The sequence below is a fragment of the Sciurus vulgaris genome (genome assembly GCF_902686455.1).
Source record: "Sciurus vulgaris genome assembly, chromosome: 11".
Classification (NCBI taxonomy): domain Eukaryota; kingdom Metazoa; phylum Chordata; class Mammalia; order Rodentia; family Sciuridae; genus Sciurus; species Sciurus vulgaris.
The window spans coordinates 8,766,333-8,788,946 of record NC_136472.1 but is presented as its reverse complement, the minus strand read 5'-3'; the positions used below and the strand labels follow the sequence as shown (position 1 = coordinate 8,788,946).

Here is a 22,614-nt window from a genome sequence, read left to right as displayed (position 1 = left end):
CCCCCCCCACCCCCGACGGCGCGCCCTAAGGGGCCGGTCGCGGTCTGCGCGTGCGCGAGCCGCCCCTGCACTGAGCTGGACACCAAACCCCGTCGGAGCTGCACGTGTCCCACCCTCGGAGCAGACTGCTCAAGCTGGTTCAGTAGCTCCTAGTTATCCACCGCTTTTTTTTTTTTTTTTTGGTCCACAGTACTGGCGATTGACTCAGGGGGTGCTCTACTACTGAGCCCACATTTTCCCAGTCCTTTATGAAGTTTGAAACGGATCTCGCTAATTGCCAAGGCTGGGCGTTGAACTTCCATCCTCCTGCCCTCAGCCTCCTGAGTCGCTGGGATACTGGTATGTGCCTTCATCCCGGCTCCACCACACCTGCTCGGGTCCCTGGCGTGGTCCTGTCAGGTACAAGTGACTGCAGACCCCTCCTGTGGTGCCATGTATGGTGCAGGGCACCTGTGCCCGTTGACCTTTAATCCTCACTGCCATGCTCTAAGGCATGTCCCAATTTGAATGACACTTAGAATGGGAGCTACTTAAGGAGGCACAGGACTTGAACCCGGTCTGTGTGATTTCCAAGGGCCAGGGAACTTTTCCTTCCACTTCCTATTGATCATGTTCTGACTGTGTTATGGATTGCTAAGTAATTTGGTCCCCACATCTGCTGTGAGTTACTGCAGATGGCTTGGTGATGATGGACCTGTGCACTTGGATGATCCCTGCAGCCACATATCTGAGCCCCAGAGCCCATGCACTTCCCTCTGCGTGGACTGCCTCCCCTACCGCTTTTAAGTCTTCTTCCCACTCCCAGGTAGTAAGTCTTGTTCGTCTTTTTGTTATTTTGACTGCAAACAGGGTCCTTTTTCCATCTTGGAACTGTGGAACTAATAACAAGACTGAGTGCTGACTGAGCAGTGAAGGCAGGCTGCTGCTTGGCCAAGGTAGGACAAATGGAAGATAAATCCTCAAATCAACTCTAATCTTTTTTCTTTTTAGTTGTCCATGGATCTTTTATTTTAATTTTATTTATATGTGGTGCTGAGACTCCAACCATAGTGCCTCGCACGTGGCTAGGCAAGTGCTGTACCACTGAGCTACAAATCAACTGTTGACCCTGGGGGAGTCAAGAGGTTATAGAGAGAGGGGGAAGGGATAGGCGAATAAAGGGGAATGGGCTGAGAATTTCTGGGAATTCAGGTGCCACCTATTTTCAACTCCTCCCATGGTTCTTTCTAGCTGTAGCCTGTGCAGTTGTCCATTGTCCAATGCACAGACGGGTGTCCATTTAGCAGGCCCCTGGGATGATAATGTGGTTGTTGCTGGGGCAGCCATCTTGGATCCAACTGGTTCCAGCCAGCCCATCTGAAGAGGAACTTCTGGCCTACAGAAACAGTGCCTCAAAAATAAACAAAATTAGTACCCTGTAGAAATTCAGCTGGGTCATCCTAGGCAGTAGAAGATCAAGGCAGGGTAATATTTTCACAGTTTAAGTGGGGGGTGTTACCGTTTAGTGAGAGGCCACTGGATCTTGGGAGGGCACCTGGGGCTGGTGGTGTAGCTTAAGTTGGTAGAGCACTTGCCTAGTTTGTGCAAGGCCCTAGGTTTGATCCCCTGCACTACAAAATTAATTAATTAATTATAAAAGAGGGCATCTGCCATCCAGTTTCCCACTGAAGGAAAGCCTGGGGCAGGTGGCCCTTGTTCTTGTCAGATCTGACTTTTTAAGAGCTGCTGGAGGTGTAATTTTCATAGGAAATTTCCCAGTTTTAAAATGTTGGCAACTCCTGGAAAAGTGAGTGCACCTTGTGCCCTGAAGCTAATGCAGCTGTGGGCATGTGTAGCTCCTGGGCCTGACCTCGCCCGGCACAGAGTAAAAAGTTGCCCAAGTTGATAGGACTGGGGTTTCAGCACCGTGGCAGACTTCCAGCCGCTGTTGGTGATGTTCCCCTTGTATTCATCATGCCTGGGTGGGGTGGAGGCAACGCTGGGCGAGGGACTCGGGCTTCTGTGCCTGTGGGCTCACTTGCAATTGGGAGAAATGGGGAGCCTGGTGGTGCATTTTCGGAATGCAGTGTTTAGCACTTGAACGTCAGATTACTCGGGATGTAAGAAAAGCAGCAGCAGGAGAGACCCCAGAGTGGGAAGTCCAAGACGTTAACACCAGAGTGTGGGAATTCACCAGCCCTTGACAAACAGGAGTGACGGGGAAGGGGCTGGCCTGGCCCTCACCCCAAACGGCCTCCCCAACCACAGGAGAACAAAGGGAGGGTGCGACAACTGAGGGTACATTTCTTTAAGTAACCCTATAGGAGAGCAGCAAAGCCCCCCTTAGCACTCAGCAGCTGAGGAACCCGGGGAAGTGAAGCCGAGAATTGGGGACAGGTAATTAGTGTAGAAATAGGGGTTTGGGCCAAATCGAAGGAATGGAGGCCATGAAAGCCATCTGCCTCTGGAAGTTGGAGATGCCCTGGGAGAATAGAATGGCAAGGATCTCCAGAGCCCATTGGTTACCAAATTTACCTGCCCTTGTCAGGGACTACAGGCAGGGAGCTGCCTGTAGAGATGCCTCCTGGGCCCTTACCTGCCTGAATCACTTTGGGCCCTCCCCCTGCCATCTGCTGCTCACCTTTTTGCTGTGTCACCAGCAACTCCTGGGCCCAGTCACGTAGGCAGGAAGGAGAGACCATAAGAGGGGAGAGAACTGGAGAAACAAAAGAGACCCTGACCTATAAAAGTTGTAGGGCGTGCTCACTTTCTTAGGATTCTAGAACATCAGCCATGGCCCCCCTCTCCCTCCCAATAAAACCTGCTTAATATGTTGCCTTGGCATGCTTCTCTGATGTTATACTTCAACACCTGAGGAAGCAGAGCTCGTCACTGGTAAAAACGGCGGTAATCAGAAGAACCTTGCACACTGGGGAATAAAAATGCTGATTGTCGCTGCTCTGGGGGTGCCTGCTCACCCGGACATCCAATCTTTGCAAGACCATCATTAAAAGCCTCGTTTTTTTCTGGACCTTTCATCTCTCCATTCCATTCTTGGGATTGGACAGGTGAGCCTGTTTCTCACAGTCTGCCTACCTGGATGCCACTTGTGCCTCAGAGTATGAGGGGGAAAGACCGTGAGTCTTAAATAGCCACCTGTGTGATGCATATAACTTCTGTGGAGAAGTGGCCCCTGGCAGAAATGACCAGTGCTAACACCAACAGCCTTCAGTCTCACCAGCCTGGAGGGAACATAAACAGACGGGATTCTAACCAGAGAGCATTATTACAACCCAGAAGACCAAAATCCTTCTTTCTATCATCTACAAACTATGTGGTCTCAAGTGACGGAAAAGAAACACATCAACACTTAGATTGGAGCAAGATTGAACCAAAGTGCCTCCTAGCAGACACACACCCATACACCCTGCAGTCCAGCATGACGGCTGCACCCATGAGCCATGGCATCTTTTCAGTCCATGTGCCTTCCGCCATTTCTGTCCTGCTTGAGTGAGCCAGTCCCCAGCTGGCTTACCAGCCTTTGTCATGAGGCCCCAGTCCTGCTTCACTGGGGCTCTGGCTGAGGGCAATAACAGGGTTGCCACTAGAGGGAGGAATTCTCTCAGAAACAAAGGCACTCCGTGGGCCAGAGGAAGGGCCCAGGCAATACCTGAGCAGGAATATCTGGCTGGAGTCCCAGGTAGGGAATAAGAGCAAGTGAGAGGATTAAAGAAGGGAAGGGCTGAAGTGAATATTTAAGAGACTAGATTTCTGCAGTTTGGAGCCAGAGAGAGAAAGGGATAAACAGTACTTATTCCATCAACAGATATTTACTGAGTAACTACTACTTACATAGGCCCTGGGATACCATGGTGAGCAAGACAAAATCAACTGCCACCAAGAAGATGGACGTTGAGGTCAGACTGCGTGGGGAGTTTGGTGGTGTGCTCTGCCCTGTGATACTGCCTGGGCCATCAGCCAGACGTCGAACTTGATTTGTGGGCAACTCAGGAAGGGTATAAGGACTGGCTGACCCTGCTTAAGACTGGAGGTGGGACAGACGCTGGCCAACACAGACAGGACAGCGGAAGGGGCATCACTTCTGGCTCAGGGACTTGACTTGTCCCTTGGGATTCTTTTTTCTATAAACTAGCAGTAAATTTTTAAAATTTTATATACAGAAACAGGGTGGGGATGTAGCAGGGCACAGGGTTAGCATGCATGAGCCCTTGAGTTCAGTCCCCAGCAACACACACGCCACAGTGACATTCAGAAAAGTGCGCTGTTTCTGGTGTAATTTCTATGATTTTAAACATGCCAAATTTTGGCATATCCTATTCCAGGATGCATAAAGATAGAGGGCAGCTCCTCCCTCCAGGAAGTTCCTCAAGCTGTCTGTTTGCAGTCAAACACTCCTGCATCCTGGCACCCTGCAGATATCAATAGTCCATGCCTTTTTGTGGTACTCTGGTTCATGGCTATTCACCATTTGGTTGTCTATTTGCATATTTATAGACATTTGGGGTGTTTTCTGTTTTTGGCAATTTTGAATACAACTTCTCTCCACATACACTTACAGCTGAGTGTGATGGCACACACCTGTAATCCTAGTGACTCAGGCTGGGGCAGGAGGATCACAAATTTGAGACCAACCTCAGCAACTTAATGAGACACTATCAAAAATAAATACGGGCTGGGGTTGTGACTCAGTGGTAGTGTACTTGGCCTAGCACGTGTGAGGCACTGGGTTCAATTCTGAGCACCACATAAAATATAAAGATATTGAAATAAATGGGCTGAGGATGTAGCTCAGTGGCAAAGGCTTGGGGTTCAATCCCCATTACCCCGCCTCACACACAGACACAAGCACTTACAGATTGTTTGTGTGGACTTCTGTCTACATTTCTAGAGTAGAGCCTAGAAATGGGACACTGGATTAGGTGGCGAGTGTATGTTTCAGCTTTTTCCAGAGCAGCTGCAATCGTTCTGCAGTGGGCACCAGCGGAGTGCAAGGTTTCAGTCGCCCTGCATCCTGGATGGCGCTTGCTGTTTTCCATTGCCACTGTTATTATTTGCTGTTCTCGTGGATGTGTAATGCTATCCAGGGGTAGATTTCATTTGCGTTTCCCTACAGACTCACGACTTTGAGCATCTTTTCACATACCCTTGGGATTCCTGAAAATTAACAAATGGATACCCCAACTCAGAACAACTTACAGTACCGAAGAGACTTCCGGGGAGTCCAACCTAGCCCGACCCTGGAGCATTTTAACGGCCACACTCAGCAGATGACAACTCAGTGGAAAGCACCCTGCCAGATCTGGAGGGCTAGCAACCGGGCAAGAGGCTCCGCTGCCACCTCGGTTTCAGGTTTCACTTGGAGGAAAGCATTTGGTCCTCTGCCCACCATAACCGCCTATGTAAACATCCTCCCTTCTATTTTATTTTATTTTCGAGACAGGGTCTCACTAAGTTGCCGAGGCTGGCCTTGAACTTGTGATCCTACTGCCCCGGCCTTCTGAGTGACCGAGAAGACGGCGTGGGCTACGGAGCCCAGCTATTTTTTATTTCATTTTACGAGACAGGTCTCAGGCTGGTCTTGAGTCCCTGGACTCAGGCTCTCCTGAGTACTGGCACTACAGCACAGCACGTGGCCTGGCTTAATTCTTTGCTTGCTTGTTTCTGCACAGTGAGGGTTAGACCAGGCCTGCTCACCAGGCAAGTGCTCTCTCACTGCGCTCTGCCGGAGCCCTGAAGCAGGTTGGAAAATTCAGTGCATAAGGGCACAGAGGCACCTGTGCTCCGGGCCTTGGGGACCTTGAGGATGATACTTAGCCAGCCAGGAGGAGTCATCAGGCCTCCCTGGAAGAGAAAATGCCCACACTGGGTCCTGAGATGGGCAAGAGGCACGGGGAGGGTGGTCTAGGCAGGAGGGACGGCAGGAGCCCAGACCTTCTGCCTCTGTCTAGAATAAGCGCAGAACCTAAGAAGGAAGGGCTGAGGGTGTGGCTCAGTGGGAGAGCACTCACCTCGACTCACCCTGAGTTGCACCCCAGCACCACAAACAAAAGACTGAAGATGCAGGAAATGGGGCTCATGAGGGAGGCTGGGGCTACTTATGCTGAGGCACTTCAATTTATCCCCAAAGCAATCAAATGCTTTTAAATTTAGACTTTGGGGCTAGGGATATAGCTCGGTGGTAGGATTTTTGCTCAGCACATGCAAGGTCCTGAGGTCCATCCCCAGTGCTACACACACACACACACAAATAATAAATTAGCCAGGCACAGTGGCAAACGCCTGTAATCCCAGTGGCTTGGGAGGCAGGAGGGTCACGAGTTCAAAGTTAGCCTCAGCAAAAGTGAGCAACTCAGTGAGACCCTGTATCAAAATAAAATACAAAGTAGGGCTGGGGATGTGGCTCAGTGGTCGTGTGCCCCTGAGTTCAATCCCTACAACCCCAAAATTAATTAATTAAAGGAAGGAAGGAAGGAAGACTTAGAACAATATTCCTTCCTGGAACCTTCCTCCAGTCGGCCTTTATTTTTGGAGGTACTGGAGATTGAACCCAGGGGCGCTCTGCCACTGAGCTATACCCTCCATTCTTTTAATTTTTGTATTTTGGGGGTCAGGGACTCACTAAGTTACTGAGGCTGGTCTCAAATGTATGATCCTCCTGCTTCAGCCTCCTCATATCCACATAGGTGGAGTAGCAGGCACGTGCCACCACACCTGACTTCTTTCTTTCTTTCCTGCTTTTTGTCTTGGTTCTGGGGATTGAACCAAGAGCCCCCTTCATGTTCCCAGGGCTTTCCTCGCCTTGCCTGTACTCACTGATCAGTCTGCCCAGAGGGGTACTATATTTCACCCCGCTCTGGGCTTTTGTCTTGCCAGAGGGTCTAGCACATAGAAGGTGCTGATAAATGTTTGAAAATATAAATGAATATGCAATGGATGACGTTTACTGGGCAGCCCAGCTCTAGAGTCCTGTCAGACTATCCCAGTGGTTCTCGAACTTGAGGGTGCATCAGAAACACCTAGAGGTTGCTGGGCGCTGTTCAGTGTGATGTCGCCTGTATGGCAGTAATTCCATCAACTCGGGAGGCTAAGGCAGGAGGATTGCAAGTTCAAGACCAACCTGGACAATTTAGTGAGGCCCTGTCTCAAAATAACAAATAGGACTGGGGGTGTAGCTCAGTGGTAGAGCACCCCTGAGTTCAATCCCCAGTACCAAAACAAATCATCTAGAAAGCTTGCAGGTTGCTGGACTCAGCCCCAAGGTTCTGATCCAGGAGGTGGTGGGGTTGCTGAAAATGCTCCTGTTGAACGGGTGAGTTCCCAGGTCACCTTTGGGTGACCATTTTTGATGCATGCACGTGATTACAGGTCAGGGTACTTTCAGAGCCAAGGTCCTGGACTGGGGACTGTCTCTGGGCCCTCACTGGGTGTTAACTCTTTCTTGGGATCCCTTTCCCTCAGGACTCCCAGGAGGGTTCCCCATAAGTAAACTGGCTTTCCCTCCTGCTGAACAGTGTAGCCTGGGAACCCCACAGACAGGACAAATCCTGGCTGTGAAGCAGTGCTGCTTCGAGGGTCCCCTTTGCCCCGGCTCTTGGGACAGACGGCCTGGCCGAGTCCGTGATCTCTTCTGGGAGAGTCGGAACAGGTCATGTATGTCTCCTTTAAGAGCCAGGGCTCCCTGTCTCCAGGGCTGAGGGAAGGAGCCACTTAATCACCAGCTCCCCTTCCTGCAGCACCTGGGGCTCCCCTCCCTCCATCCCCCACCGCCTTCCCTTGGGCTTCCCAGGCCAATTACTGCTAGGCAACAGCCCTCAGCTCAGGAAACTGACAGGTCAGAGACTGGCCTGGCAGGGCCACAGGGAGTAGAGCTGACCCAGCTTGGAGACAGCCCGGGGCAGGGGGTCCCCAAGGGTGGCGACTGCGTTCAGTTGGTCTATTCATCCTCTCTCTATGTGTCTGGGTCACAGTGAGGCTGGAAAACCTGGTGGCCACTGGGTGTGAGTTGCAGCTTAGGAAGGAGATAGAGTGGGAGGGTTGCTCAGAGAGGTCTCCAAACCACTCCAGGCTCAGCCCAGACCTCGGAGGCCTTTGCACCTTGTTTAGCAATGGGAGCTGACTCCTTCAGACCGGGGGGCCTGCAGGGAACCCCAGGAAGGAGGCGGAGTTTCCAGGAGGGAGGTGCACCACTGACCCCGGAACCCCCTTCCCCTGGGGAGACCCCTTTTGAAGAGCACTCCTTGGAGAACTAACTCGGACCAAGTCTGTTGAGGCGCAGATGTATCCAGAAATCCTCCAGGAACCTTGGGTCCAGGCCCCTCCACCCCCAGTCCAAACAGAGGTCTGGGCAGGACCAAGAGAAGATCTCTGCTTTGTTCCCCATCATCAGGGGAACACAAGCCCGAGACAAACAGGGACAAGAGCCTGCAGGGGCCAGGCGAGCTGTTAGATATGCTGGATCCAGGGCGAGCATCCCTAGGGAGACTTGGCATTCACTGACTTAGAAAAACAAGAGACTGTAGACCCTTTAAAATGGAATGAAATTCCGCATGAATGCACGCTGAGACACCCACATTCCCTAAGGAATAGTCTCCAAGGCACTGAACCACTAATCCAAGAGGAAAGGTTTCGGATTCTCTCCTGCTCTGTCCCCTGAATGAGACCTGAAATCTCTTCCTCTCCCTCCAGCCGTCCTGTCCCGAGCACAGGCTCTGATCTTTCCATGGCTCTGATTGATAATGGATTCCACTTGGGGGCAAGGACTAGAGTTTCCCATTCATTTTTGTTTTAAAATATCTTTAGCTGTAGATGGACACAATACCTTTATTTTATTTATTTTTACTTGGTGCTGAGGACCAAACCCAGTGCCTCACCTTGCTAAGCAAGTGTCCTACCACTGAGCCTCAACCCCAGCCTCTCCCGTTCATTCTTAACAACTAACATTTATTGAGCACTTACTATGTGCCAGGGACTGTGACATACTCCTGACATGCAGCCCCTTTTACTGATGTACATCAGACACAGCAGAAAAGAGCACAGATCATCAATGTATAACTCAAGGAATTTTCAAACAGTGAATACTTTCACGTGACCACCACAAAGACTAAGAAGCAGAACGTTGTCAGCACCCTCAGTGCCCCCTGTACCTTATCAGAGACTGTCAGCCGTGACCCATCTTGACACCACAGATTAGTCTTTGTTTTTTATTTTGAGTTCTATACAAATAGATCATGCAAGCCATCTCCTCTTTTGTGTCTGACTTCTACAGTCCAACATCATGTTTTTGAGGTTGGTTCCTGTTGTTCCAAACTGTTCAGTTGTTTGTCTGCTTGCTTTGGTACTGGGGAATGAGTGAGTTCCCTCTACCACAGAGCCATATGCCTGGCCCTTTTTATTTTTCATTTTGACACAGGGTCTCACTAAGTTGCTGAGACTGGGGTCCTCCTTTCTCTTTCTCCTCATTGACCGAGTTCTGGGCTCCTTTCTATTTCTCAAACACACCTAGTTTTTTTCCAACCCTGGGGTCTTTGCACATGCTCTGTGCTCTGTCTGGGATGTTCTTACCCTACGTCTTTGCATGGCTGGCACCCTCTGATCATTCAGTTTTAGCCCTGCATGATGCCTCTCCAGAGGTCCCTTCTCTTAATTCTCTGGAGAAGCAGCCCCTCTCCCAGTCAATCCCTGTCAACTTTCCTGCCTTTATGTTCTGATAGCATTCTCTGAATTTCTGTGTGTGTGTGTGTGTTGCTGGGAATGGAACTCAGTGCCTCAAGTGCTCAGCAATGCCACTGCCCAGTCCTCTCCAGGTTTTTTATTTGTGGTTTATTATCTGTCTTTACTGGTTTGGTTTTCAGAACCTGAAGAGCAGGAATATTGACAGTCTTGTTCACACTGTGTCCCAGCACCTGCGAGCGCTTGGTATTCACTAGGTTCAGAAGGTATTCATGGCTCCGGAGGTCAGAGTCTGAAATCAAGGGGTTGGCAGGGGTAGGCCACCGCCAAAAGCCCTGGGGAAGAAGGCTTCCTTACCTCTTCCAGCCTCTGGCTCGAGGTGTTCCTTGTCTTGGGGCTGCAGCTCTGATCTCTGCCTCCATCTTTGCGTGGTCCTCTCCTTCTCTTATGTCTGACCCCCCCTCTTATTAAACATTGGATTTAGGGTCCACCAGGTATCCAGGATGATTTCTCGAAATCCTAAGTTTGAGCTGCAAAGATCCTTTTTCCAAATAAGGTCACATTCTTAGGTACATATCTTTTTAGGAGCCACCATCGAACCCATCACTAAGGTAAGTGACAGAAAAAGAATTCGCTTAGTTTCAATCGGGTTTCAACTTTAGTCCTCAATGAGCGACTGCTTTTCAAAGCATAAAGATCCACTTCTGGGAATGCAGCCATGTGTCACTTAAAGACGGGGACACATTCTGAAGAACACATTGTTAACGCAATCTTGTCACTGTGTGAACCTCAGAGTATTTACACACACTAAGACGGTCATGATGTTACCAGGTGGTGTGATCTTAGGGGACCACCACCAGGTCTGTCACCACCACTGACTAAATTGTCAAACTCGTAGAAGCAGAGATTACCATAGCAACTGGCAGGGGCCTGGGGGAAGGGAAATGGGAAGTTCAGTGGGTATAAAGTCCCAGTTACGCAAGATGAGTAAGATCTAGAGATCTGTTGTACAATACAGCTCCTATAATTAACCACAGGATTGAAGAGTGTAGATCTCATATAAAGTGTCCCTACCACACCACGAAAGGACTCAGGAAATGCTGGGAGATGTCAGATATGTCTGTTACCCTGATCATGGTTATGGTGTCACAGTTTCATATGTCCAAAGTCATCAGATTGAGCACATTAAACATGTGCAGTTTTTTTTTGTTTTTTTTTTTGTTTTTTTTTTTTTGGTACTGGGGATTGAACCCAGGGGTGCTTAACCACCAGCCCTTTCTTTATGAATTTTTTTAGATGTTGATAGACCTTTATTTCATTCATTTATTTATATGTGAGAATTGAACCCAGTGCCCACACATGCTAGGCAAGCCTCTACCACTGAGTTGCAACCCCAGCCCCCCAGCCCTTTTTATATTTTATTTAGAGATAAGATCTCACTGAGGACTTAAGGCCTCGCTAAGTTGCTGAGGCTGGCTCTGGACTTTTGATCCTCCTATCTGAGCCTCCTGAGCCACTGGGATTACAGATGTGCACCACTGCATCCAGCTAATGTGCAGTTTTTTTATGTGTCAATTATTCCTCAGTGAAGACTCGTGGAGCCAGGAGCAGTAACACAAGCCTGTAATCTCAGTGTCCCAGGCAGCTGAGGCAGGAGGATTGCAAGCTCAAGGCCAGCCTGAGAAACTTAGTTAGGCCCTGTCTCAAAATAGAATAAAAAGGGCTGAGGGGTATAGCTCAGTGATAGTGACCCTGGGTCCAATCCCCAGAATCACAGTAAATAAATAAGTAAATAAGTAAATACCCTCAGCCTGCAAGTACTTAAAATTCCGGTGCCTGTCGTCTAGCGTCCAGTATCACTTCAAAGGGTGTCTGAGGAAGGAGCACCAACACCGTCCTCATATTAGCTGCCAGGCTAATATGAGAGTCTGTGTCCAGTCCCGTGCCGGGCTGTATCCTAAAACCCCCGGTTCTCTTCTGCTCACTGCTGAGGTCTTGGCACCATTGTAAAGGGATCCAAACTGTCCCCTTCTGAAAAATGACCTCTCCAAAGAAAGTCATCAGCTTTTTCTGGTGATGGAAGGAAAAAGTAGGAATCCAAGAGAGGGCTGCTGCTTCCCCAGGGCGACGTCAGCTTCCAGGACCCCTCGCTGAGCCTGACTCCAGTTCTTATACCTTCCCTGGTGGCCTGTACCTGAGACTGATAGAATATGGCAAAAATGACAGATGGCCTTTGGGGTTTTTTGTTGTCTTTTTTTTTTTTCTTTTGGTCTGGAGATTGAACCCCACCTTTTTTTATATTTTATTTGGAGACAGGTTCTCACTGAGTTGATTAGGGTCTCGCTAAGTTGCCGAGGCTGGCTTTGAACTCTCAATCCTCCTGCCTCAGCCTCCTGAGCCCCTGGGATCACAGGCATGCACCACCCGCCCCGGCTCAAGGATGACCTTTCTGAAACTGCAGGAAGACCATCCTTGAGCTGGGAACGCAGCTAAGGATAGGACTCCTGCAGGCACCAGGCCCTGGGCTCCATCCTTAGCAGTGCTACAATGACATTAATTAATTCAGAAGACTGTGCCTTCCACATTCCCCCTGTTGCTCATCTTTTCTCGCTCTCTCACATGCTTGTCTGAGGGAAAGCAGCTGCCAGGTTGAGGTATCCTACGAAGATGCCAGCATGGTGAGGTACTGATATCTCCAACCAACGACCTGTAGCCATCAATGAATGACAAGCCTGGAGGTGGGCTGTTAGCCAGCTGTCTTGCTGCTGTGACTAAAAGGCCTTAGCTGAACAACTGTAATGGAGGAAAGGTTTATGTGGGGGCTCACAGTTTCAGAGGTATCAGTCCTTATGAGGCTGGCTCCATTCCTCTGGGCTCAAGGTGAGGCAGGACATCATGGCAGAAGAATGTCATGGGGGAAGCAGTTCACATGAGGATCAGGCAGCAAAGAGGGCTCCACTTGCCAAATACAAATATACACCCAGAGCAATGCCCCATGCCCCGCCTCCTCCAGCCACCCCTCACCCACCTCCAGTTGCCACTCAGTGAATCCCATCAGGGTTGACTCCACTGGTTGGGTTAAGGCCCTCACAACCCAATCATCTCTCCTCTGAACTTTCTCGCATCGCTTGATGAGCTTCTGAGGGACACCTCACACCCAAACCACGACGCAGGCCTTCCAGGTTCTGTGGAACCACCCGGGCAGCTCAGAAGCAGACCGTTCCCACATGGAGCCTCGAGGTAACTGTTGAAGCCCCTTGTGAGACCCTGAGCCAGTAGCACAGGCTGTGCCATGCCCGCCTCCTGACCCACGGAAACTGCCAAAATGAAGGCTGCTTACGCCACCAGGTTTGGGAGTGATTTGTTATGCAGCAACCCATCACCAGCACACCCCGACAGAGTTGTAGGGCATAGCCTCGCCGCTTCTGTGCTCCTGCGCTCTGTGTTTACAGATTTGGGAATTCACAGATACAGCACTTATCGCTCTCAAAAGTCTACAACATCTCCTCCCACTCCTTTTATTCTGTTTGTGTTTGGGAGTGAGCATAACATCAAACTATAGTGACAGTTCTATTCCTGTATTCCATTTTTCCTGCGTAATATGTTGCATTTGCTCATCTCAAATAATCTTTTGAGGATTCTTTATTCTGGGCAGCTCTGGGTAGTCCCCTGATGAGCATACTAACATTAGTTAAACCACTCCCCTCTTCTGTTTTGAGTTACAATTGGGTTTTGCCCCCTGGACCACACACTTGAGCATGTGCTGGCCCCTCTGTTGAGGATCTACAACAAAGTACACGGAAGACCCAACGTGGTGGTGCATGCCTGTAATCCCAGCGACTTGGGAGGCTGAGGCAGGAGGATCTCAGTTCAAAGCCAGCCTCAGCAACATAGGGAGGTCCTAAGCAACTTAGTGAGACCCCGTCTCTAAATAAAAAGTAAAAAGGACTGGAATGTGGCTCAGTGGTTAAGCATCCCTGGGTTCAATCCCTGGTACAAAAAAATAAAAAATAAAAAAGGAAGGTCAAAGCAAGATCTCCTGAGGCTAACTGCTCCTGATCATTGAGCCAAATCATACCATTTCCTAGCTGTGTGTTCTTGGTCTTATTACTTAACTCTCCTAAGCCTCAGTTTACCTTTCTGAACTGCAGAGATGTTAGCCACATTTTCTTCACAGAGTAATTAAAGGCACCATGAGTTAGCACAAGTAAAACATAGCACACTGCCTGACACATTTCAGGGTGTTTAGACACCAGCCAGGCCCCCGTACCCTCACCCCATCAAGTCCTGGTCCACAGTGCCTAATACTGTTCCTTGTCCCAGAGGCAAGCCCACCTCCAATCAACAGCATTTTGGCTTCCCTCCTGCCCATTTGTCCTCCCTGAACCTGCTCTGCTAACCCCAGCTCAGCTCCCTCCACCACTCTGCTACCCGCCTTTGCTATGTGACCCTGGTGTGATAATTAATTTTGTATCATCTTGGTTGGGCCATGGTGTCCAGAAATGTGCTCAAATATTATTCTATGCATTTCTATTGAGTGTGTGTTTGGATGAGATTGACATTATTTTCAGTAAAGCAGATTACCTCCTTGATGTGGACGGGCCTCAATCAGTCAAAGACCTGAATAGAACAAAATGACTGACTGTCCAAACGAGTGAATTCTGTAGCATATGACCCTTGAACTTGAACCACAACACCAGCTCTTTCTTGTGTCTCCAGCCTGTTAGCCCACCCTGCAGATTTGAATACCCCCCCCCCCCACATACATATGTACATGTACAGCCTGCCTGTTCTGTTCTGCTCCAAAACACCAACACGCTTGAGCAAGTCCATCTCATCTCTGGGCTTGTGCTTCCTCACCTGCAGTATGAGAGTGAGGTCAGACCGCGTGGTTCACGAGGGATTTCCCACCTCTAAGACTCCAGACCATTCATTCCCTTTGCTTCCAAAGACCCTTTAACTTCGAAAGTGTAGACCACAAGAGCCTTAAACAACCAGCCCAAGCGAAAAGGAGTGGACAACACTTTATTTGCCATCACATGTGCTGGTGCCCAGCACCGGAGTGTGAGTCTGACAGGTGTCTCAGCTGCATCCGAGAGTGTCTGGGTGAAGAGCACCTTGGGGCGCTCATCCTGGAGCGTGATGGCGCCGTCACTTGATCTAACCTCCCCTCTGAGGGCAGACACGCCCCCGAGCCCCGCTGGGTCCCAGGCCCTGTTCTTCAGCCCCACCAGCCCCTGCCCAAGAGCCAGGAGGGAGCTGCTTCAGGGGCTCTGAGGTAATGGGGGCCTGGGGAGGTGCAGGGTGCTGGTGCTGCCAGAGAGGACGCTGGCACCGGTACCTCCTCGGTCTCTCCTCCTGCCTTTGGTGTGTGGGATGAATGGATGCCGAGGTCCACCGGCCAGGCCTTGAGGAAGGGGAGGCGGGAGCTACCTGGGACTAGCCAGGAGGGCTGATCCTGCAGAATCTGCCCCAGGCCTTGGAATGGTTATGGGTACCAGCCTCGAAGTCCAAGAGGGGCCTGCCCAGGCCTCCTTGACTCCGACTCAGTGGTTTCTCGGCACTGGACACACTACTGGGGAAAAGCAAGTCTTCTCCTGGGCTTCTGCCTGGCTTCTCCTCACCCAGTATGAACTTTGGATTGTCCCCAGCCAGGGCAGTATTTCTGGGACAGCCAGACTCTTGCCCTGGGAATCAGAAAACAGAGGGGAGAGCCCTCTCTGCTCCCAGCAGTAAACCCTCCTTATACCACGCCTCAGTTTTGAGGACTTCAGACCCTCGGCCCAGGGCCCTGGGCCAGGATTTCGCTAGGATAGCAGGTGCTAGTATTTCGAGTCCCAAGAAAGGCTGTGTAAAAAACAAAAAAAAAAAAAAAAAAAAAATTAAGGCTGTGTGATATTCAACATGTCACTTGATTTCTCTGAGTCTCTGTTTCCTTATTTGAAAAAGTGGAATGGTAAATTCTGATTCATAGGGTGACTGTGGGGTTGGAGTAAGATATTGGTGGTGACGGGCTGCCACAATGGTGGGCACTCAGCAATGGCTTCCTTTTCCCCAGGGAAATCCTGGCCCCACTGGTCAGCTGACAAGGACAGCCTCCAGCAGCAGCAGAGGAGGCGCCTGGTTGCTGAGGCTGCTTCCTGAGCCAAGGAAGGGGCAGCTGTGCTCTGGGAGCAGGTTAGAAGTGGACTTGAGCAGAGGACAGCAGTGGGAAGGCCAGGAGAGGGTGAGGGCTGGGCTCCACAGCGGGCGCCGGCCAGTCTGCTGCCCAGTGAACAGGCTTCTGCTCCCTCCTCTGCAGAAACGCAGGCCCTGGAGCAGCTGAAGCGTTGTGGGAAGAGGACCCCAGGTCCCCCCTGGTGGGGTGCTCCAGCCCAAGGGGCTGTGGAGGGGCAGGTTGGGCTGGAGGGCTGGGCAGGATGGCACTGAGCTTGGAGGAAGTCTCCAGCAGGCCAGAGCCAGTGGGCGAGGCAGAGAGGTCAGGCCTGGGGGACGGCTGGGCAGGAGGTATGGTCACCACAGCAGGGCCAACGGGCAGCACAGGCAGAAGGGGTGGGAGAAGGCCCCGGGAATCCTGAGGGTGTGGACCTGGAGTGAGCGTATGAGCTGGGGGAGAGGCGGCGGGGCTCTGGAGCAGGCCCTGCTGCTTCCGGCAGTCATGTTGTCCGTGGGCCGCAGGCTGTCCGGGGGTCTGCGCAGCTTGGCCCCAGCAGCCAGCAGGCCTCGGCGCTGGGTGGGAGGCACAGTCCAGGCGGCACAGGCGCTGGTGCAGCTGCAGGGTCCGAGTCCACCACTCTAGCTCAGCCTGCAGGGCCTGGATCTCCTTCTGCAGGGTGCGGTTGTGTTTCTCCAGGGACTCGTGCTGCTAGGGGAGAAGCAGGTGGGCCGGGAGGGGATGTCAGCCTGGTCCCCCTCCAGGCTCCTCATGCCAAAGGAGGCTACCATGTTCTGCACACCAGGCTGGAGCCAGCCCTCCACCACCACCCACCAAGCCCCCGAGCTACGCCCTGCTCTCTGCCCCCTGCAAGTCCCCTGAGCAGGCGCCCTCTTACCTGGCCCTCCACTGGCTTCCTAATTGGTGTGCCCCCCAAACTACCCAATTCCCTTGGCTCCAAGGAGGCCCTGTCATTAACTAGGCCGAAACCCTCCGCAGGCCCGAGACTCCCAGGATCCAAACGCCAGTGCTGGGCCTAGACACCAGCGTGGCAGCCCCAGCTCAGACCACCAGCTCCGTCTGTCCTGCCTTCTCTCCTGCCCATCCAGTGGAATTTACTTCCTCAACATGTTTCCTGTCTCCTCCGCATGGATGCTCCTCGGCACCCCACCCTGTGTGAATCCTGATGTGGCCTTCAGGTGGCACCTTCCCTGTCGTTGTGTCCTAGGCAGCTCAGGTGACTTGAAGTCACCGCCAGGCCTTCCTGGGGCCCACAGCTTGCCAACTGAGGTGTTGTAGGATTCGGGGTGCCGTTTTACAGGCCGACAGCACAGGGGTGCTCTGCTGGACATCTCCAAATCGGCATCAGTTCTGCTCTGCCAGACCCTGGGCCCTGGGCCTCCATGGGACAACCATCCACTCCCACTTCTAAATGGCCACTCATGATGACGACGACAGCAGAAATGCTGGAAGGATTTTATTTCCAGGTTTCATAAGGCTGAATGACGTGAATGGCTTCCTTCAGTCCCCTTTTGGGGACACTTTCAAAGGGGAAGTTGTAAGGTTATTTTGCATAAAAACGTGCCTTAGGCCCCAGAGTCAGAGTTTCCAAAGACCTCAAAAACACCAGTGGCCCGCTCCCAGGCGGGTTCCTATACGAGGAATGGACATTTCTAGAACACATCACCAGGTCACCTAAGCTCTCCGAAGCCTTCACCTGACCTCCAGGAATTGAGCCACTCATTCATTTATTCATTTGCCATCTTCGGCCTGTTCTGGGGGTCCCCCTCGTTACTCTCCTTCACTCACTGCCCCTCCCTTCCATCTTATTTTTCCTCTTTCGACTTATCACCATCTGACATCTCCAATGCTCTATGGACCATCTACTATCCCCTGGCCTCTGCCTGAGAACAGAAGCTCCTTGGGGTTGGGGGAGGGGCTTGGTCTGCGGGGCTTATATCTGCACTCCAGAGTGTGGACTGCACGGGAGACACACAGTAGGTGTCTCCACAAGTAACACAAGAGGCGCGCATCTTGCATGCAGCATCCTGTGCACGGTGCTCACAGGTGCTGCAGGGGGCCTCGCCCCACCCTGGCCAGCACTGCTGCATCTGCCCCTGGCACGTATTCCACTGGGAAGCTCCTATGGACCCTCAGGTCTGGCTCATACTTCATCTCCTCGTTACACCCCATGTGCTGTGGACTGAATGGCATCCCTCCAAAATTAGGATGAGGTCAAAACACCCAGTGTGACTGTAGTTAGAGAGGGCTTTTAGGTGGCACACACCTGTAATCCCAGCAGCTCGGGGGGCTGAGGCAGGAGGATGGAAAGTTCAAAGCCAGCCTCAGCAACTTAGCAGAGTGAGACCCTGTCTCTAAATAAAATACAAAAAAGGGCTGGGGATGTGGCTCAGTGTTTTAGCAACCCTGGGTTCAATCCCTGGTACCCACTAAAAAAAAAAGAGATAGGTAATTTAGATTAAGTAAGGTCATAAGGGAGCTTGCAGGATTGGTGGCCTTATAAGAAGAGGAAGAAGAGCTGGGAATATGGCCCAGTGGGAGAGTGTTTCCCTGGCATGCGAGAGGTCTGGGGTGTGAATCCCAGCACCACCAAAAAAAAAAAAAGAGGAAGGGAGAGTGATAACTCCTCTCACACCCATGGACGAAGGGCCGCAAGCACCCAGGAAGAGAGCCCTCAGCAGAGAGCAACTCAACACGCACCTTGGTCTTGGACTTGGAAATAAATCTCAGCCGCGTAAACCTGCTGTTCTCTGGCAGCCCCGCAGATGGAGAAGTCGCCCTACCCATGCGTCCCCATCATTTGCTGTGGTGCCCTGAACCCAGGGCCTCTCACCTGCTAGGCAGGTTCTCTACCAGCTGAGCTGTGTCCTGTTCTAGGTGACGGGAAGGGGCACTGAGGACAGGGACAAGTCCCGCGGTGGGGATGTGGAGCAGAGGCCACTGCAAGGTGGAGTAATTAACTAGTGCGTCATAGGTTATGGTGAGAGCGGTTTTGCTATAAAAGTGAGCTGTCTCACTCTGCTCCACCTTGCTCTGGGATGCCCCTCGCCATGCCATGCTTGACCCAGACATAAACTGGAGCCATGCTCTTAGGTGTCCCAGACTCTAGAAGAATGCACTAAACCAACCTTTTTTTTTTTTTTTTCCAGTTCTGGGGATTGAACCCAGAGGCACTCTCCCGCTGAACTACATCCCCAGCCTGTCCCTCCCTCCTTCCTTCCTTCCTTCCCTCCCTCCTCTTCTCTTGAGACAGGGTTTGCCTGGCCTTAAACTTGCAGTCCTCCTGCTGTAGCCTTCCAGATTGCTGGGATTCCTGGTGTGCACCACCATGCACAGCACAAACTTCTTTTCTTTATAAATGACCCAGTCTGTGGTATTCACTTATAGTAATGAAAAGTTGTCTAAGATGGAGGGTGTCCCCACCTGGTGCAGGGCATCTGCCTTGTGTGTGTGCTTCTGCCGGCTGCGTTGGGCAGCCACCCGGTTTTTCTGTTTCTTCTTCAGCTGCTTCTGACAATCTGGTGGGTCCTGCTGGGAATGAGACAGAGGGCTCAGGGGTTCCAGCAAGGGCTGTGCCCTCTGCCCTGGCCAGCCATTTGTAAGGCCAAGTTGTTCCCTTGGGGACTTGACCTGTTCTCCTAGAAGCCCCTCTTGCTCTCTCGGCACCCATGCCTCCTTGCAGGCCCTGCACACCTGCTCACAGAATACTTTGGGGAGGGCAAGCAGAAGGCGGCGGCCTGGGGCTGAAACGCAGACAGAACCAACTTTGAGTGGCGCATTCTCACAAGCCAGGTCTCTCTGGGCTGGTCACTCACTCCTCTGAGCCCAGTCACCTCCTCTGCCCAAGGGAGGCATTTTGGTACCTTCCTCAGAGGCCACTGCAAGGTGTGGAGACAAGTCCACAGAGCAGGCAGCCCAGAGCCAGGCCAGGAGAGGTCAGCCCTGTTTCCTCCACGGGGAAGGTGTCACCGTTCCTAGGAAGCTCCCCAAGGCCAGGGCCAGGGCTGATTTGGTTCCATTTGTCCATGTCCTGCTCACATGCAAAGCTGATATCTACTCCACAAATAGTTATCAACTATCTACTGTGTGCTGGTCACTCAGCTAGGAGGACGCAGTGGTGAACGACACAGGAAACTCCCTGCCGTCACGTCCAGCCGAGAGTCGTCTAGAACCAATGAATGGAGAGTCCCTGTGACAGAACGATGGACCCCAGGTTGTCAGCCGTGACCACCTCCAACCCTGGGCACCTTGGAACTTAGATGGAATAGTGAATCCAAGTGTCCAGAGCTCTGGCAGGGCAGGGCAGGGCAAGAGGGGCTGTTGGAGACCCCGCGGCCCAAAGGCCCCCGTCATCTTTCGGGGTGCGTTTTGTGGGAAAGGACCTCAGGCGAGACCCTGGCCACCTGGCCGAGGACGCGACAGCCCCGCCCAGGCCACAGCCTCCTGTGCCTTCAGGGCCCGGGCTGCGGTCATTCCAGAGCCTAGAGCCAGGCAAGGACCCAGTGAGAGCAGGGCGAGGCCTCAAGGGAATCCACGGCTGCAGGGGTCCTGGGAGGGGAGAGGAAGCTTCTGGGGGCAACGGAGATGCAGGTGGGTCCAGAGAGAGCAGGAGTGTGAAGGCCAGGCCTCCCCGAGGCTAGGGATGCAACACGAGAACTGGGGCGGCCACATTCCAGATGCCCCTGTTCAGGGGAGGAGATTCGGACCCAGAGAGGGGCTGCAAGGAGCCTGCCAGGGTGCCACCGCCCAGGAGCACAGCGCTGGCACTAGGGCATCCCTCATGGCCTGGGCCTGGGACCCTCGTTGCCGTCATCCCAGCCTGGGGTCCTGTACTCACCGGCCTGGTCAGCAGCGCATCTCCCCGGCAGAGGTGCATGGCATAGGCAGGGAGCAGAGGCTCACAGAGATCCTGGAAGTCCCTCAGCGGCTGTGACCTCCCAGTGCCCTCTGAGGGCCCAAGGAAGTGGCGGCTTTTTAAATCTCTAGTGACCACTCCGCCCCCAGAGAGCCCAGTTTCAGTTTCTCCTAAAGCCACCGGCTGCTCAGAATCCCTGGCTCAGGGCTGCTCACGTGGCTGGAAGTTCCTGACGTGAACTGGCCTTCCGGTTGGGCCCCTTTTCTGGGAGGAGGCCTGTAGAGGGTGGAGATGTGGGAGAAGGAAGGCCAGGTGTGGGGAGGGTGTCCTGAGGAGGAAGGGCAGGCTGCCAGGGACAGAGCCAAGGAAGAAGCCAGTGGGGTCCCAGAACCAGGGAGGACCAGAGAGTCCCTGTGCTCACAGGAGAGCTGTGAACTGGGAGCAGCTGAGTCTCCCTCTCTGAGCCTCAGTTTCCTCATCTGTGAAGGGTGTGGGTGGGATGATACAAAGTCCTAGACCTGATGTAGGAACTATGGGGGAGTCTGACTCAGCCGCACCCTCTCAGGTGGATGTCTGTAAAATCAAGCGATGGCCCTTACTGTTTCCACAGAACAGAGCAGGCAGAGAGAGAGCCGTCTAGGGCTGAGGAGGCCAGGGTCCCAGCTATGTTGGCAAACCTGTAAAGTGAGGATGACGATTTTGTTGTGAAGATTGAATGAGTTAAGGCAGGTAAGTTGCCTGAACCCACGCGTGGTGCAGACAGGGTAAGGTTACATTTGCATTCATGAGACCCTGGGAGATTCGGAACTGTGTTGACCACCAGACCTAAAATCCAAGGCATCCAGTTCTGGGAAAATAGCAAACCACCACAGGATCAGAACAGTGGGATGAAACCGCTATAAGGGTCAACAATACGGATACGTAAACAGGTCACAAAAGTATAAAATAAGCACCAGAATGAGAAACAAAAATCAGAGTGGTGGCAGGGGAGAGGAGAGAGGACAGAAGAGGACAGGGGACTTCAGTTGTCTGAGGTGTTTAATTGCTAGTTTAGTGGGAGCACAGTTGAGGGTGGATTATCATCTATATTTGGGGGAATATTTTAAATGTTTCCTAAGGAAAACCTCTTTGGAAGGCCCAGGCACACCTGCATGGTGGTGTCTCCCTGAGAGAGCCTGTGCTTGGGTGGGTCATGTGTTAGGGGCACAGAGGAGCCAAGCAACCCCTGTTCAGAACAGCACACAGCTGTAGGGTTGGATGGTTGGGAAGCTAGCATCTTGGGGTGTCTGAGTCATGAGGGCTCCAGGCCGATGATGGGGGACCACGGGGGTGGGAAGCACTGCAGACAGCATCTTCTGAGGGGAGAGGGGGTGTTGGGTGAGAATCCACAGCTGCTGTGAGCTCATTAGAAGAGAACACTCCCCTTGATTAGCCATGTGCCATGCTGTGATTGATTCGTGATGTCTGTCACCACGGCCATCCTCTGCCTTCCCTGGACCAGGCCTAAACCTGCCTGGGCTCTGGAGCTGGAGGAACTCAGCCTGGCCCTCTCTGCTCACAGCGTTACTGCCTGGAGCCTCAGTCTTCTCATATATAAGCTTGGGATAGCAAAGAAGTCACACCCGTGTCACAGCATTGTGAAGAGGGAGAGAATGACAGGAAGGCTCTTCGCGTACTGTAAGGTAGGATCCAGGTAGGATGGATTCCCCTGCTGAGATCTGTGGTGACACATTCTGGATTGTGGCTCATAATTAGGACCTGCTGGGTGGGAGGGCTGGTGCATCACAGCTGGGCCTTGCCTCCTGGCTTCTGAGGGCCGGAGGCAGAGGCTGAGGTGGGACACCCCCGCACAATGAGGCTGCCGGGTTTCTCAGAATTATTTTTGTTTCCCAGACACTGGGAGAGCTGGGATTCC

The 22,614-nt window shown here is 52.2% G+C and overlaps 1 protein-coding gene across 4 annotated transcripts; it reads right to left on the bottom strand.

Annotated features, from left to right (window-relative positions):
* Nucleotides 1–14,621: 14,621 nt before the first annotated feature.
* BATF2 (basic leucine zipper ATF-like transcription factor 2) lies at nt 14,622–20,920 on the bottom strand. 4 transcript variants are annotated; one of them, XM_079102949.1, is made up of 3 exons: nt 20,682–20,920; nt 19,268–19,375; nt 14,622–16,531 (listed from the first exon to the last, which is right to left on the bottom strand). In XM_079102949.1, exons 1-3 carry the CDS (start codon nt 20,718–20,720, stop codon nt 15,848–15,850), a joined length of 831 nt encoding a protein of 276 aa, XP_078959075.1. In that variant the 5' UTR covers nt 20,721–20,920; the 3' UTR covers nt 14,622–15,847. The 4 variants fall into 4 exon arrangements, with proteins under 4 accessions (XP_078959075.1, XP_078959076.1, XP_078959073.1 ...); XM_079102950.1 differs by having other exon boundaries at nt 19,268–19,372; XM_079102947.1 differs by having other exon boundaries at nt 14,624–16,534; nt 20,682–20,917.
* Between the last annotated feature and the right edge of the window lie 1,694 nt (nt 20,921–22,614).